General features: G+C 44.8%; 1 protein-coding gene across 6 annotated transcripts in view; it reads right to left on the bottom strand.

Annotated features, from left to right (window-relative positions):
* KBTBD12 (kelch repeat and BTB domain containing 12) overlaps positions 1 to 15,341 on the bottom strand; it is a 53,284-nt gene that overhangs the window by 24,032 nt on the left and 13,911 nt on the right. For 4 of the 6 annotated variants that reach the window (XM_042849815.2, XM_065550915.1, XM_005288394.3 and 1 more), the window contains one exon: positions 11,907 to 12,057. In XM_042849815.2, the coding sequence (XP_042705749.2) occupies positions 11,907 to 12,057 (151 nt within the window). Of the gene's footprint in view, positions 1 to 11,359; positions 11,580 to 11,906; positions 12,058 to 15,341 lie in introns of those variants that run through there. The other 2 variants (XM_024104981.3, XM_065550916.1) reach the window with 1 other exon arrangement.

The raw sequence follows: 15,341 nt of genomic DNA, 5'->3' as shown, positions 1-15,341 counted from the left end.
CAAGTCACTTTTAAAGCCTAAACTAAAGACTAGTATATTAAAAAATTAAATAAACTGCCATCAACTAGTTTAGGCCTTAAATCTGACCTGTCTAAAAGTAGTTATACTCAGATGGGAAAAGTCCCCTAGATATGAAATAGCTAAGTTTTGATATGGACCTTACCAAGCCATTACAGAGAAATCCAATTTCAGCTTCATTCAAGACATGGCCAAAAATCAATGCTTGGCAAACAGAAAATGAGAAACAAAAATCAGATAGGAATAAAATATAATTTTCAAGCTTCTAAAAGGGTATTCTAAGCAATGAGGAATCCGACCCAGAGGGGAATGGCTTTATGCTTCTCTTTTAAGATAATGCTAACACTGAAATAAGCTAGCAGATAATGAAAGGAATTTGCAAACTCCAGATACTGCTGGAGTTGCTTAGCCACACACTTGCAGGTAGCAGCTCAAAGCTCCTGCACTGCTTCCAGAATCTCAGTCGGCATGACTTGTCTACACTCCAAGAAAGAAGACACAGATTTTGTTCCGCAGAGGCTGACAATTCAGGCCTGTCCTTTCAACTTGTATCCACAACACAGAAATTCCTCACAGTGAAGGAAACTCAAATCGGCCCTTGAATGGAGGCATGGTTGGAGATGGTTGGAAATGAAGAAACTTTTCTTTGTCAGAATCTACTGTATATTGTAACTGCTCACACTGCATTCCAGAGGGTTCTACTTTATTGCCCGTCCTGTACAATGAGTTTATGAAGTCATCAGGAGGGTTAGTCAGGACATGTGGACTGCTGTGGTACCTTCAGGCTGCTGGAGACACTCATTTCTACCTCATTTGACCTGGCTGGAGCAGTTAAGTAACTGACTCAGAGTTTGGCTGAGACTGGGGAATGGATGAGGGTGAGCTGGCTGAAGCTCAATCCACACAAGATGGAGATAGTGGGAAAAGCCTCCTGAAGCATCCAGAAAAAAAACAGAAGAGATTGGATGTGATAGCTGATTGAGGGGAGGCAGCTGTCCTGCCAAATAGTCTGGCACGACATTGATATGATGGGGACATGCCTCTCTATTCTGGACTTTTACCCTTTTAATTGTGCCTATCTTAAACTACCTAAAGCTGTGGAGAGGTGCCATGAAAAATAAATGGCTCCACTGACCTAAAACTCCTGTACATGGTGTGTGAAGGAGCACCAACTGCTGTTTCAGCCTATAGTCTGGAACAGCAGCTAGAAGGTCTGCATTGTTTTCCCCTTCCCCCGCCCCACCTCCCTGTGGACTTTTGCCATTAACAGAGTGGGTGAATTCAATCTCTTTCCACCACCACCCAGCTTAGTTCTCTGCACAAAGCCCGATTACTTGACCTTTGTGCAGGGAGAGGTGGATTTCACCCTGGGAGTTTTGAACATTTCTCTGCCTGCCATTTTCACATCTGTCACAAAAGAGGATTTAATTCCAGAGCACTGTCCCTACCCTTGCAAACACACCGTTTCAACAGATAGACCCTTTATGTTATTTTCTTTCCCCAGGAGACAGTTCAGATGCCACTGTGGGACTAAAATAAGTCAGCAAAGCCACCTTTGTGTTCCCAAAGCCATTAATGCTTCAGAGCTTTCCCTATCATGCTTGGATGGTTCTGCAATCAAACACACTTTCAAGGGCACTCTGCAAGCAGCAGTTCTAATGGACTTTAAATTTAACCTGAGGCTCCATTAGCAAAATAAATATATAAATACAATACATAGTCTTTATTGAGAAATCAGGATTACAAGACAAGCCTTTTGATAAAAGACGACGACGCAGGGTAGGTGATGTGATCAGTACAGCCTCAGAATTTCAATGAGATACAGTGCTGTGCCTTACATATACCCACACACTGTTGTTGATTGGCTGAAGGCAAAGAATATTGTTTCACTTTAGGACAACTCTCTTCCCCTCCACCTCCCTTATTCTTTACACAGTGAGACTAAACGGGATTTGAGTCACATCCATCCCAATAACTAAACCTAGGAAACGGTACGGGGAACAGTGGTATGAAAAGATGGGTAAACTTAAACTCCTGGTAAAATTGAGTAATCAGGATTTTGGGTGGGTATCTCTGTAGAGATGGTGGGGGAGGGATGGAAGTAACGAGTAATACTCAGCTGCGCTGGTGCTTAGTTGGAATGGTGATTAGAGCCTTAAAATACTCATGAATCTATCCCTTTTGTGTGTGTGCGGGGGGTCCGGTACCGACCTTGGCATCAAGAACCATGGGTTATGTTATCTCAGCCATGCTACTGAAGCCTACGTTTTCAAAAGTGGCCACTAATTTTGGGTGCCACTGATACTCAACTTGAGACATATGTGGCTTGATTTTCAGTGGAACTGAGCACCCACAAAGCCCACTAACTTCCATGAATGTGGTGGGTATTTAGCACCGAGGGGTCCCAAGTTGGGTGTGCAAAAAAAGTATGCAGCTGAAATTACAGATCATCTAAGCTCAGTCAAATGGGGACCGTAATACTTCCCCACCATCTCATGCCCTTTGATCACAATACACAGGCAGTAAAAAGTATTCTTAGTCCTTGTTTGAATTTTTATCAAAGAGAAATGAAGATGAAAAAACAGAGCAGGTTCACCAATAAGCAAGTGAAATCTAAGCTCCTTCACTCCCTCTCTTTCTGTAAAATAATTCACTATTAAATTGATCTCTAGAATCCACAATGGATTTAATAGCTCTAAACCCTTATGTAACATTTCCCTTCATTACTCTTTAACAGCACTCAAGCTGAGTATTAGGACTTGCATTGCTCTCTCACTCCCTGTAAACCAGCGCTGCATAATTGGTTTCAGGGAGAAATAAGGGAGCCATAATGCTAGCCCCGACAGACTCTTACAGAGATGGAATTGAAAACCACCTGCCATTCTTTACTATTGCAGAGAAAACAGATGACGTAACGCGTCTTGTAGCAAAACATGAAGGAAAAGCTTGACTGGAAGAAGGGATGAGAAAAGCAAACGGTTGCCAACACAAACCACAATTTCAGTTCCAGCTTCTCCTACAACACGCTGGTAGCCTCTCAATGGCATGGGGGAGCTTCGGATAGCCAGAATCAGGCCAAATTCTCCTCTTGGTTCAACTGCCATGCAAGCTCACTTACCACAGTCAGATGTGAACAGGGGTAACCAAGGGCAGAATTGGGCCCATTATCTGCTACTCAGAGGAAATCCAGAATGTATTTATGAATAGACATGTTTACTTTAGAAGCAGCATAATTTATTCAAAGGCACAGTTAATACTGAAGCATGAAAGTTAAAATTTCTCCTTCCAGTTCCTCCTACACAAACCTTCCTTCCCAGAGAGACCCCTGAGTACCATATTCAAATAAGTATTTTATGAGGGAGACATTCAGAATTTAATTGAACCTCATTTAACTGCTTAAAACTTTAAAGAGAAGCTCTCAGCAAGAGCTCAGGGGAAAACTCAGTTTTAATGAGGTGGTATTCCAGGGTAAGGAGGATAAACAAAGATTCTTTGATTCCCAAGTCCTTACTAACAGGATTTTTCATTTAATTCCTTCTATATTTTCTTATTTATAAAAACAGGGATTACATAACATAAAAACAATGCAGAACTAATGCCCTTATGCCAATGCAATATCGCTTACCACTGACCTATATTTCAAAGACTGTAGTTCTTTTGAAAGTGTTTTAGCATGAGCTGGTGCATTTGGCAGGTCTTTTTCTAATTTACCCATCAGTCGTAATGAGTTTTCACAGTCTCAGATGCAAAGGATTTCTTTTTCTTTTTTTTAAGCAAGAGATTAAAATGCATGACCTTAAATAGAGCCTTCCCATCTGGTTTTCTTCCAGAAGTATCTCAATTGGCTCTGTCATTAAGAACACAATACCACTCTTTCTTGAGCTTTCTAACGAATATAGTTATGTTCCTGGGAAAATATAGAGAGAAAGAACTAAGATCAGTCGAATGTGGTGAATAGGAGAAAGGATTTTGAGCCTCAGGAAAGGCTGTTCATTTACTTGGAAGGATTATGTGTGTCATTTAAATAGCATAAGAATCTCCAGGAACATTATCTGTTGCAACAGCCAATTCTAACGTAGAACAGCTGATAAAAGACACATGGTACAGGTTCTATGAACAATACAATCCCTCAAACAGTACGAGTGTTTCTCATATCCCTTATATCAGTGTAACACAGGAATAACTCAATTTAAGTAAGTGGAATTACATAGGTGTAAAGTTGGTGTGTGACCAGAATCAGGCCTTATGTAGTTATCAATGTGTATTTCTAGTTTGGAATTTAAATAAAGCACTTTCCGTATTCTGACACAGGTTCTCTCAAACCAAAGGATCTGGAGTAGTCAGTCTCCAGGGTCAGCATGCTCAGTTCTCATTTGGATTGAGAAGTACTCTTGGGCAGTGTCTGTGTATTCTATGTTCTGGGCCAGCAGATCTTTTCAGAAATTAACACATGAAAGACTGAAAGCCAGATACAGATCTCAGTTAGAATGGTGTAAGTCTGGAGTAACGCCACTGAAGTCAATAGAGTTACTACAGAGTTACACCATGGAACTGAGAGCAGAATCTGGACCTGAATATAAAAAATTATGTTACAGCAATTTACTCAAAGCAAATATGGCATGCATGCCTTTTGCTTCATATTGGTCTTAGCTAATTTCTTTAGTTATTTATTTGTATTGCAGTAGCACCCAGAGGCCCTAGTCCTGCTTGGGGCCTCATGGTGCTGGGTGCTGTTCAAACATACAGGAAGACATGGACCCTGCTTCAAAAAAAAAATCTTATTTAGTTTGGATGCAGGTGTTACATTTTGTTTGAAATGAATGAAGTCCAGCCTTTCTGCAATACCGTTCTTATGAGCTGAGCATTTATTCAAGGAGAGGCTATATTCTCTCCCATTTATATATTTAAATCACACAGGCAGCAGGGATCTCCATGAGCTTTCTTTCATGGAGTTTCCTTCTCATCATTCTATTAAGAAGATAGGGTTTTCCCCTTATTGAATGGGGGGAGGGGAGGTTTGTTCCACAAACCAGTGGACTTTGAGATGCATGCAGCTCTCAGGGAACCCACGGAGACACTGTTCTTCCACACAAAGGCCACAACTACGTTTACAACAGATACCATAAGTGCAGCCTGAGAAGAGGGTAGCACTGGGAGGGAGATAAGCATGGTCAGTCTCTCCGTACAGTAGGTTTGTTCAGTGCCACTTCAGATGCTCCCAAAAGTAGAGCTTGTATGGAGCCCTGGTGGGAATTAAAGCCATACCCCTCATCTGGAATCCTCGCAGAGGGAGGAACACTACCTCGCCTCCACTAGAGTAACTCTCTCCCCAGGCCACAAAAACTTAGCAACACCAAAAGTTACACCTTCCTTTGCCAGATCTACTGAAATTGCACCATAATCTGCAAATTGGCTGCAGATTTAACAAGTCTGCATAGCTTCTCTGGAATGGCATATCTAGCCATAATGCATAGTATTGGTATCTCTGGGGACACCATATACAGGGACTCCTTCAGAGAGTCTTCAGAATCTGGCTTTTGGAACAAATTGGCATTGTCAGTCTTTTTCTAGCCTCCCACAGTGCTTGACATTCCCTGTGAAACAATGTAATGTCCTGAGAGTCCATGCCTTTGAGCAGCTTGCCATGGGGTTTAACCATTTCCCATGACAGTTATTATTCTTTGGTCTGTCCACATCAGCCCTAGTTGTTTCCACTCTCATTCTCTCATGGATGTCATCTGCATGACCAAGAGCTTCACCAACCAGATTAAGAAAGCTTTCAACTTGTTCTTTCTACTGTCACGAGTTGTCTGTCTGCCTAGCAAGGACACCATCACCATTGTCTTTATAAGGAGAAGTGTATCCATTTTCGCAGCCCAACAATCTGAGAATTCACAAGGTAACACACACTTGTCACTGTGAATAAACCATGGCATGTATTTTTTGTGCAAGGTTTTAATTCTAGTTGGCATGTGGGAGCCTAGTGCCAGAGATGAGACCATTTGTGACACTAGCAGAATGAAACACCAATACCAGTGACTACCAGGCAGTCACCAACCTGTTTTAATATTAGAATTCTTTTGAGGCTTGGAGAGGGAAAATGGTTTGCAATCTTTTACACAGGACACTCAAATGGTTACGGTTAGGAATTCTAAGTGCAATTGTGCCCTGAGTTGCATTGGTGTAAATCTGCAGTAATTCTGTTGATAGAACAGAGTTTCTGCAGTGTATTTAAAGGCAAAATGTGTCCAGAAATCTGTATTTTGTTTTCTTTCTGTGTGTTTTTTTTTTAAACACACTAGAAGAAACTGTCTTGTTAGCAAGGTGGTCATTGCCAGAACCAGCCTACAAAATGCCAATTTTAACTGAAGTGCAAATATGGTCAGCAGTGTGACTGGAAACATAGCACTGTCTTTCTCAAGAGATCTGCTCCCTGGAGCAGATTTTGATCTAAGTTAATGCCAATGTAAATTCCAAGTAGGGTGACCAGATGTCCCATTTTTATAAGGACTGTCCCAATATTTGGGTCTTTGTTTTATATAAGCTCCTATTACCCCCCCCCCCCCCCCCGTCCCAATTTTTCACACTTGCTGTCTGGTCACCCTGATTCCAAGTAACTCTACTCACTTCAGTGGAGTTACTTCCAATTTACACTGTTATATGAGAGATCAGATTCTGGCCTCTGTGACTTTAATCCCATTTGCTTATTTTAGTAACAAAACTAAAGGTCTGTGGCAGCACAGCATCCTGGTACCCCCTTGTGACCTGCTGTGACATATTGCAGTAGTGACACTATCTGTTCCCCTCCTAGTCCCAACCACTGTCCTGCAACAGGCCAACAGGCTCTGTCAAGTAGCAGTCTCCAGTTCAAAGAAAATATAAAACAAAAGGGCCTTCTGCCCCTCAGGGTTACCCTCCACTCTTGTAGAGTGCAGACCCTCCACACTTTCTCCTTAGAGGCCCTGCTCCTAACAAGCTGCTGACCCTCAGGGCTTCTTCCCTGGATTCCCTCCCCCAGTCTCATTCTCCCCAGACTGGATCCTTAATCCCAACCTACCTCCAGCCCATTTGCTTGAGAGTTGTTTTTTAACTAGGCCTGCCCCAGGAGACTCCTTCCTCCCTACCACCTCTTCCCTTCAGGGCCTATCACAGGAAATAATCTCCTTCCTGTAGCTCTCTTCCACAAATAAGCTCTCCCACCCAACTCTTCACCATCTGGATCTGATAAGTGAATTGAGCCACCTGATCTCCAGTTGATCATGATCAGCTGGATGGAGAAGGGTAGATGATCTATCACAGGTGAGGCTAAGTCCAAATCCTCTTGAAAGACCAGCAAGCCTATGACAGGGCCCAATCCTGCAAATCCTTACTCACATGAGTAATCCCCTTGATTTCAGTGGAGCTGCTATAATGGAAGGACGATGCATATAAAGGTATGCAAGGTCAGCCCCAACGATTTAACCTCCTTTTGCTCCTGTTAGACCTGAAGAATTGACACAGTGATGGGAGAGGGAGAAGGCTTCTTGCCTGGCTCACACATCATCAACAGAATTGTTAGCAAAGTTCCACATACAGAATCTTTGCTATTGGTGTTGACTGGCAAGCAAGGGAGAACCCAACTTGCCGTTTGGAACCCTGACTCAGCTTGTGGCAGTAACAGTTGTAAATGGCAGAATACAGCTTTTCACTTGTGAACGAAGCAAATCTCCAGTTAAGGGCAGGAAAAGACCATAAACACGGCACTCCACAATGCCATTCTTTCAGCCACTTTTCAGACTAAAATGGCACTTTCAGTAAAATTATATATTTCATTCTTTTATTCATTGCGGTACATATTTCTTGCCATGTGACATTTCAGACTGAGAACGCTGGATGTAGTTTTTCTTTACTAACCACAGCTCTTCAGAAAGCTTCTCTGTGTTACAGTATCACATTCACTGTATAGAAGACTGCCAATCTATTTAATCAAATGCATCAGAAGACTGCTTCATTTCTCTCTCCCTGCCTTTATTGTATCATCACAGAATTCTTGGTCTTGATCTCAGGACACTTGTTCCTGAAATACATGAATAGAGCCTCTTTCTTCATTGACATTGCTGCTGCCTCTACTTATGCACTACATTGCCTGTTTCAAGCTTTCATTATTGTACCTACCACAGAGGACCGGACTTCATCTATATTTGATCATCTCAAAGCACCTTTGAACCTACATAGGCTACACTACCTTGATCGGACAGGATGCTGAAGTTCACCTGTCAGTGACCTTTGGCAATAACCATTTTCCACTTTTTGACGGTTATTCCTGGCTATGCCTATGGGGACACTCAGTTTCACTGTAGACAAGGGTCTCTCTAAACCAAGATAAGGGCAGGGTGGAAGACATTTTCCTCCTCTGCTACCCAAGGATACTCCCCTCAAATCACTCCCCTCTTGGAAATCCTCTACTGACTGTCTCTTGTATTCCAGGTATCAGAGGGGTAGCCGTGTTAGTCTGAATCTGTAAAAAGCAACAGAGGGTCCTGTGGCACCTTTGAGACTAACAGAAGTACTGGGAGCATAAGCTTTCGTGGGTAAGAACCTCACTTCTTCAGATGCAAGTAATGGAAATCTCCAGAGGCAGGTATATATCAGTTTGGAGATAACGAGGTTAGTTCAATCAGGGAGGGTGAGGTGCTCTGCTAGCAGTTGAGGTGTGAACACCAAGGGAGGAGAAACTGTTTCTGTAGTTGGATAGCCATTCACAGTCTTTGTTTAATCCTGATCTGATGGTGTCAAATTTGCAAATGAACTGGAGCTCAGCAGTTTCTCTTTGGAGTCTGGTCCTGAAGTTTTTTTGCTGTAAGATGGCTACCTTTACATCTGCTATTGTGTGGCCAGGGAGGTTGAAGTGTTCTCCTACAGGTTTTTGTATATTGCCATTCCTGATATCTGACTTGTGTCCATTTATCCTCTTGCGTAGTGACTGTCCAGTTTGGCCAATGTACATAGCAGAGGGGCATTGCTGGCATATGATGGCATATATAACATTGGTGGACGTGCAGGTGAATGAGCCGGTGATGTTGTAGCTGATCTGGTTAGGTCCAGTGATGGTGTTGCTGGTGTAGATATGTGGGCAGAGTTGGCATCGAGGTTTGTTGCATGGGTTGGTTCCTGAGTTAGAGTTGTTATGGTGCGGTGCGTGGTTGCTGGTGAGAATATGCTTAAGGTTGGCAGGTTGTCTGTGGGCGAGGACTGGCCTGCCTCCCAAGGTCTGTGAAAGTGAGGGATCATTGTCCAGGATGGGTTGTAGATCACTGATGATGCGTTGGAGAGGTTTAAGCTGAGGACTGTAGGTGATGGCCAGTGGAGTTCTGTTGGTTTCTCTTCTGGGCCTGTCTTGTAGCAGGAGGCTTCTGGGTACACGTCTGGCTCTGTTGATTTGTTTCTTTATTTCCTTGTGTGGGTATCGTAGTTTTGAGAATGCTTGGTGAAGATCTTGTAGGTGTTGGTCTCTGTCTGAGGGGTTGGAGCAGATGCGATTGTACCTCAGTGCTTGGCTGTAGACGATGGATCGTGTGGTGTGACCGGGGTGGAAGCTGGAGGCATGAAGGTAGGCATAGTGGTCGGTGGGTTTTCGGTATAGGGTGGTGTTAATGTGGCCATCGCTTATTTGCACTGACCACAGTGAGAGATTATGCCATACATTATCAAAGAAACTGAGGAACCACCTGATCAGCATCCTATACAGCAAACAGAAAAACATCAAGAAAGAGCTCTCCAACCTGGAGACTTTCATAAATTACCAACCCTCCACACAAATGGACTTTACTAAAATAAGACAAGAGATCTACATTACACACTTCACCTTTCTACAAAGGAAAAAGGACCGTAAGCTGTCTAAAATCCTTCCTGCCACATGGGGCCACAACAGGGGTACCCCTAACTCACCCAGCAATATCGTCAATTATCCAGCTACACACTCAACCCAGCAGAAGAGTCTGTCCTATCTCGGGGACTCTCCTTTTGCCGCAGCACCCCCACGAAAACCCACCGACCACTATGCCTACCTTCATGCCTCCAGCTTCCACCCCGGTCACACCACACAATCCATCGTCTACAGCCAAGCACTGAGGTACAATCGCATCTGCTCCAACCCCTCAGACAGAGACCAACACCTACAAGATCTTCACCAAGCATTCTCAAAACTACGATACCCACACAAGGAAATAAAGAAACAAATCAACAGAGCCAGACGTGTACCCAGAAGCCTCCTGCTACAAGACAGGCCCAGAAGAGAAACCAACAGAACTCCACTGGCCATCACCTACAGTCCTCAGCTTAAACCTCTCCAACGCATCATCAGTGATCTACAACCCATCCTGGACAATGATCCCTCACTTTCACAGACCTTGGGAGGCAGGCCAGTCCTCGCCCACAGACAACCTGCCAACCTTAAGCATATTCTCACCAGCAACCACGCACCGCACCATAACAACTCTAACTCAGGAACCAACCCATGCAACAAACCTCGATGCCAACTCTGCCCACATATCTACACCAGCAACACCATCACTGGACCTAACCAGATCAGCTACAACATCACCGGCTCATTCACCTGCACGTCCACCAATGTTATATATGCCATCATATGCCAGCAATGCCCCTCTGCTATGTACATTGGCCAAACTGGACAGTCACTACGCAAGAGGATAAATGGACACAAGTCAGATATCAGGAATGGCAATATACAAAAACCTGTAGGAGAACACTTCAACCTCCCTGGCCACACAATAGCAGATGTAAAGGTAGCCATCTTACAGCAAAAAAACTTCAGGACCAGACTCCAAAGAGAAACTGCTGAGCTCCAGTTCATTTGCAAATTTGACACCATCAGATCAGGATTAAACAAAGACTGTGAATGGCTATCCAACTACAGAAACAGTTTCTCCTCCCTTGGTGTTCACACCTCAACTGCTAGCAGAGCACCTCACCCTCCCTGATTGAACTAACCTCGTTATCTCCACACTGATATATACCTGCCTCTGGAGATTTCCATTACTTGCATCTGAAGAAGTGAGGTTCTTACCCACGAAAGCTTATGCTCCCAGTACTTCTGTTAGTCTCAAAGGTGCCACAGGACCCTCTGTTGCTCTTGTATTCCATGTCACATTCAAGCTTCTCACCCTCATCTTCAAGGCCTTGCACAGTCAAGCCCTTGCCTATACTTCTGCTCTAATTTCCACCCATTCCCCTTTCTGTTGTCTACTCTCCTTCCAAGTTACATATTTTTCCCACTTTTCCCCCCTATGCTATTCCCTATGCCTGAAACGCCTACATTCTTTTTCTGCATTAAACCATCACCTTTTCTTCATTCTGGTTATCTTTATTTTCCAAGATGTTTGATAGTAGCAAAGGGGAAGGGAATCTTCCCATTGACTTTAATGGAAGTTGCACTGGATCCCAAAATAAAAAAGGCTGGTCTTGAGGTTAAGGCATGAGATTGGGATTGCTGGGGTCTAGTCTCTCCTCTGCCAGATCTCTCAGGCAAGTTACTTCACCTTTCTGTACTTCAGTTTCTTCAGCTGTAAAACAGTAGTAATTAGACCTCCCTACCCAAAAGGGCTGTGTTGTGAGTCTTGATTCATTAAGATTGAGATCCTCAGATGGAAAGTGTTCAAGAAATTATATTAAGCCAGAGCAATAAAGTTTCATTTCAACTTCACCTAACTGAATTTAAGAATGCAAGAAATTATGAAAAAAAAAATTAAAAAAACCCTCAATCCATTTAGTCCAATATACTTTGCCCTACTGTTGAAAACAAAAGGTGCAATCTTTCATTTCACGGAGGCAAATTGCTGGGAAAAATAAAAAGTGGTTGTGCTATCTGTTAAAAATCTGTTTCCTCTTACCCAAGACATAAATCTCACTGTTGACTACAGCTGTGCTGAAGCGGTATTTGGAGTACTTCATTGGTGTGCACTCTGTCCATTTGTCTTGGCCTGGGTCATACTGCAACATTCTGTTACTTAATCGATCCAGCTCATCGTCAGGGAGATCCATCTGTATGAAATATGACAGCCATATAATAATACAACATTTGGAGCCCTCTGGACATGCCTGCGTGCAATTAATCACAGCAGACAGCTGAGCAGATAAATAACATAAACACATCAATTATAGCTGTGAAGTGATTCATACTCACTACGATTTACCAGCACCCATGACTTGTGGCTGGAAGTACATTGTAGAAGGCAGATGAATAACAGTGCATTTATATTCTATAGCAAAAAAGCTGAGGATTTGGGTAATAACCAAACATCTATAGACACAGCTCTGACAGAGCATAGCTCTTTTACAAGGCCTCTGTGAAGCTCTAAGAATAAGTCAAAACCTTTTTTCAATACATTCCTTTCCTCCTGAAGACTGGATTTCTATTTACTTGGTTACTCATGCTGTACCATGAGTTTTGCTGGGGTACTTTAAAGGCTGCTCTAAGAACCTCTTTATATACAATATTTGATCTGAATTAACATATATTTATTTAATCAACAAATCATTAAAACTGAACAATTGCTAAATCTTTCCATTTAATAGTTTTAATACTAAACCCCTGGCTTCCAACTACAGCTTTGTTCCCATTATACTCCTCCCATACCAACTCCTGCTCCCCCTGTTCATTCCAGTCTTCCTCCCCATTTTCTCTCCCTTTTGGTGCTACGTAAGTAGCTATAATTATGTTTTCAGAGTATGGTGCCTTTAAATGTAAGCAGTCTGCTGTGGGGGAGGGCTCTGAAGTATTTCAATGAGGGAGAGCGCACACTCTGCTTACTCATGGGGTTGTTATATTTGTTCTTTTTTGCTTGTTGTTTTCCTTAGTATAAAGACACTCTGACATCATGGCAATGGGCAAGGAATAAAAGCCTAGATAATGAAAGTAATTTACACTGAACGTGCATGCTTTGCTCTTTGTGCACAGAACACTTAACTTCACACTTTTCTTCCACTGCTCCCAGAGTCAGCAATCATCTCACTGCCCTCATCAGCCTCCTCCCAAACCTACCTGTGATGGCGCCCTCACTCCTGGAGCATCCTTTCAGTATAGCATCACAATTACATCCCTGCCTCAGTTTCCCCAGTGGGCTTTCAATAAGGGCAACAAGACACGTGTATTGAACAGGGCCCCTGCAGGGGTCTAGTTTATGTAACCCAAAGGTGGAACAGTATACAAACAGGCCTCCCCCTCAGCATCTTTAGCTGAAGGGGGAGGGGGCTGAATTAACCTTAGTCCATCAACCCCACTTATGTCTAGGTCCCTTACCAGCAAGGCCCTCTTGTCCCAGAATCATCTTCTGGAGCCAGGGTGTTTTGTCATTGGCTGGCGAAGGGTCTCTCATTCTGGGTCAAGATCCCCACAGACATCAAACCATGACCACCCATCCTCAGAACAGCCTATAATTCCTATGATCAGGGGCTTCTGTTGCTACCTGTTGAAGTCCTTCCACAGGGGCCACTGAGCCTTGGCATTCATAGCTCCTCCCCTTCGGAGCCTCTCCCACCTAGGAACGTTCTTCATTGGTTTCCTTTTCTAGTGAATCCCCTCACCAGGCTCCCCTTGAGAACTTTCTCCTTGTAGGGACAGTTCCCTTCCCCAGGAACCTCTATTCTCTGGCCCATCCCCATAGAGATTAGCTTCCTTTTATTACGTCGAGGTGCTTCCCTACCTAATTAATGGCCTCCCGTTATTCAATGAGGTAATTAGTCCCAGGTGAACCTGGGCAGCCTCATGTACCCCTTGTTGAGCCTTCATAGGGTAGGCTGAGCCCCTGACCCCTTCAGAGGCCGGCTACCCTCTGACAGAACCCCTTCATAAAATCCTTCTTTCCTTCTCATTATCAACAACTCCCAGTTCCACAGGCCTGATTGACACTCACTGCACTACTCCAGGTTTACACTGACTTCAGTGCAGTTACACCAGTGCAGAACTGAAGTAATGCTGTGGTGAGTCAGGCCTTCCCTCTCCTGAGCTGTTGTGATATGACCTATCTTGAGTTCGTCTTGTCTTATTTCAATTATAAGGTCTCAGTGGGGAGGGCATATGTCTTTGACTATGTTCTGTGAATTGACATGTACACTTATGGCACAATAGCAATGTTATATCATTAATGTTTGTCAAGGCTGACGGAGTGAGTGCTCAAGGTTGCGCAAATATAAAGATAACCCCTAACCTGAAGAACTTTAATATGCTTTCATACTGCTCATTTGACAATATAATACATACACACCAGGGGTGGGCAAATTTTTTGGCCCAAGGGCCACATCTGGGTATGGAAATTGTATGGTGGACCATGAATGCTCATAAAATTGGGGTTGGAGCGCAGGAGGGAGTGAGGGCTCTGGCTGGGGGTGTGGGCTTTGGGATGGGGCCATAAATGAGGAGTTCAGGGTGCGGAAGGGGCTCCGGGCTGGGGCATGGGGTTGGGGTGCAGGGGGGGGGAGGTAAGGGCTCTGGCTGGAGTTGTGGGCTCTGGGGTGGGGTTGGGGGACCAAGGGGTTTGGAGGGCGGGAGGGGGATCATGGCTGGGGCAGGGGGTTGGAGCACGGGCTGGGGGGGTGAGGGCTCTGGCTGGGGGTGTGGGCTCTGGGGTGGGGCCAGAAATGAGGAGTTCAGGGTGCAGGAGGGTGCTCCGGGCTGGGGCAGGAGTTTGCGGTGGAGGTTCTGGGATGGGGGTGGCGGCTCTGAGGTGGGGCTGGGAATGAGGGGTTTGGGTTTCAGGAGGGTGCTCCAGGCTGGGATTGAGGGGTTTGGAGGGCGGGAGGGGGATCAGGGCTGGGGTAGGGGGTTCGGGTGCAGGAGAGGCTCAGGGGTGCAAGCTCCAGGCAGCGCTTACCTCAAGCAGCTCCCGGAAACAGCAGCATGCGCCCCCTCTGGCTCCTACACAGAGGCGTGGCCAGGTGCTTCTGCACACTGCCCCATCCACAGGCACCGCCCTTGCAGCTCCTATTGGCCACAGTTCCTGGCCAGTGGGAGCTGCGGGGATGGCGCTTGGGGCGGGGGCAGTGCGCGGAGCCCCCTGGTTGCCCCTGAACGTAGGAGCCGGAGCGGGGATATGCTGCTGCTTGTGGGAGTCATGTGGTGTGGTGGCATGCACGCGCCGAGTGGCCCCTGACCCCACTCTCCAGCTGGAGCACGGGAGCAGGGCAGACTCCGCTCCCCAGCGGGAGCTCGAGGGCTGGATTAAATTGGCTGGAGGGCCGCATGTTTCCCGCGGGACGTAGTTTGCCCTCCCCTGATATACACCCTTAATGCCTAAGAGGGGAATACTAATACTGAAGCAACACACCTA

Source organism: Chrysemys picta, chromosome 7, assembly GCF_011386835.1.
Source record: "Chrysemys picta bellii isolate R12L10 chromosome 7, ASM1138683v2, whole genome shotgun sequence".
Classification (NCBI taxonomy): domain Eukaryota; kingdom Metazoa; phylum Chordata; order Testudines; family Emydidae; genus Chrysemys; species Chrysemys picta.
This window is presented reverse-complemented; position numbering and strand designations above follow the sequence as displayed.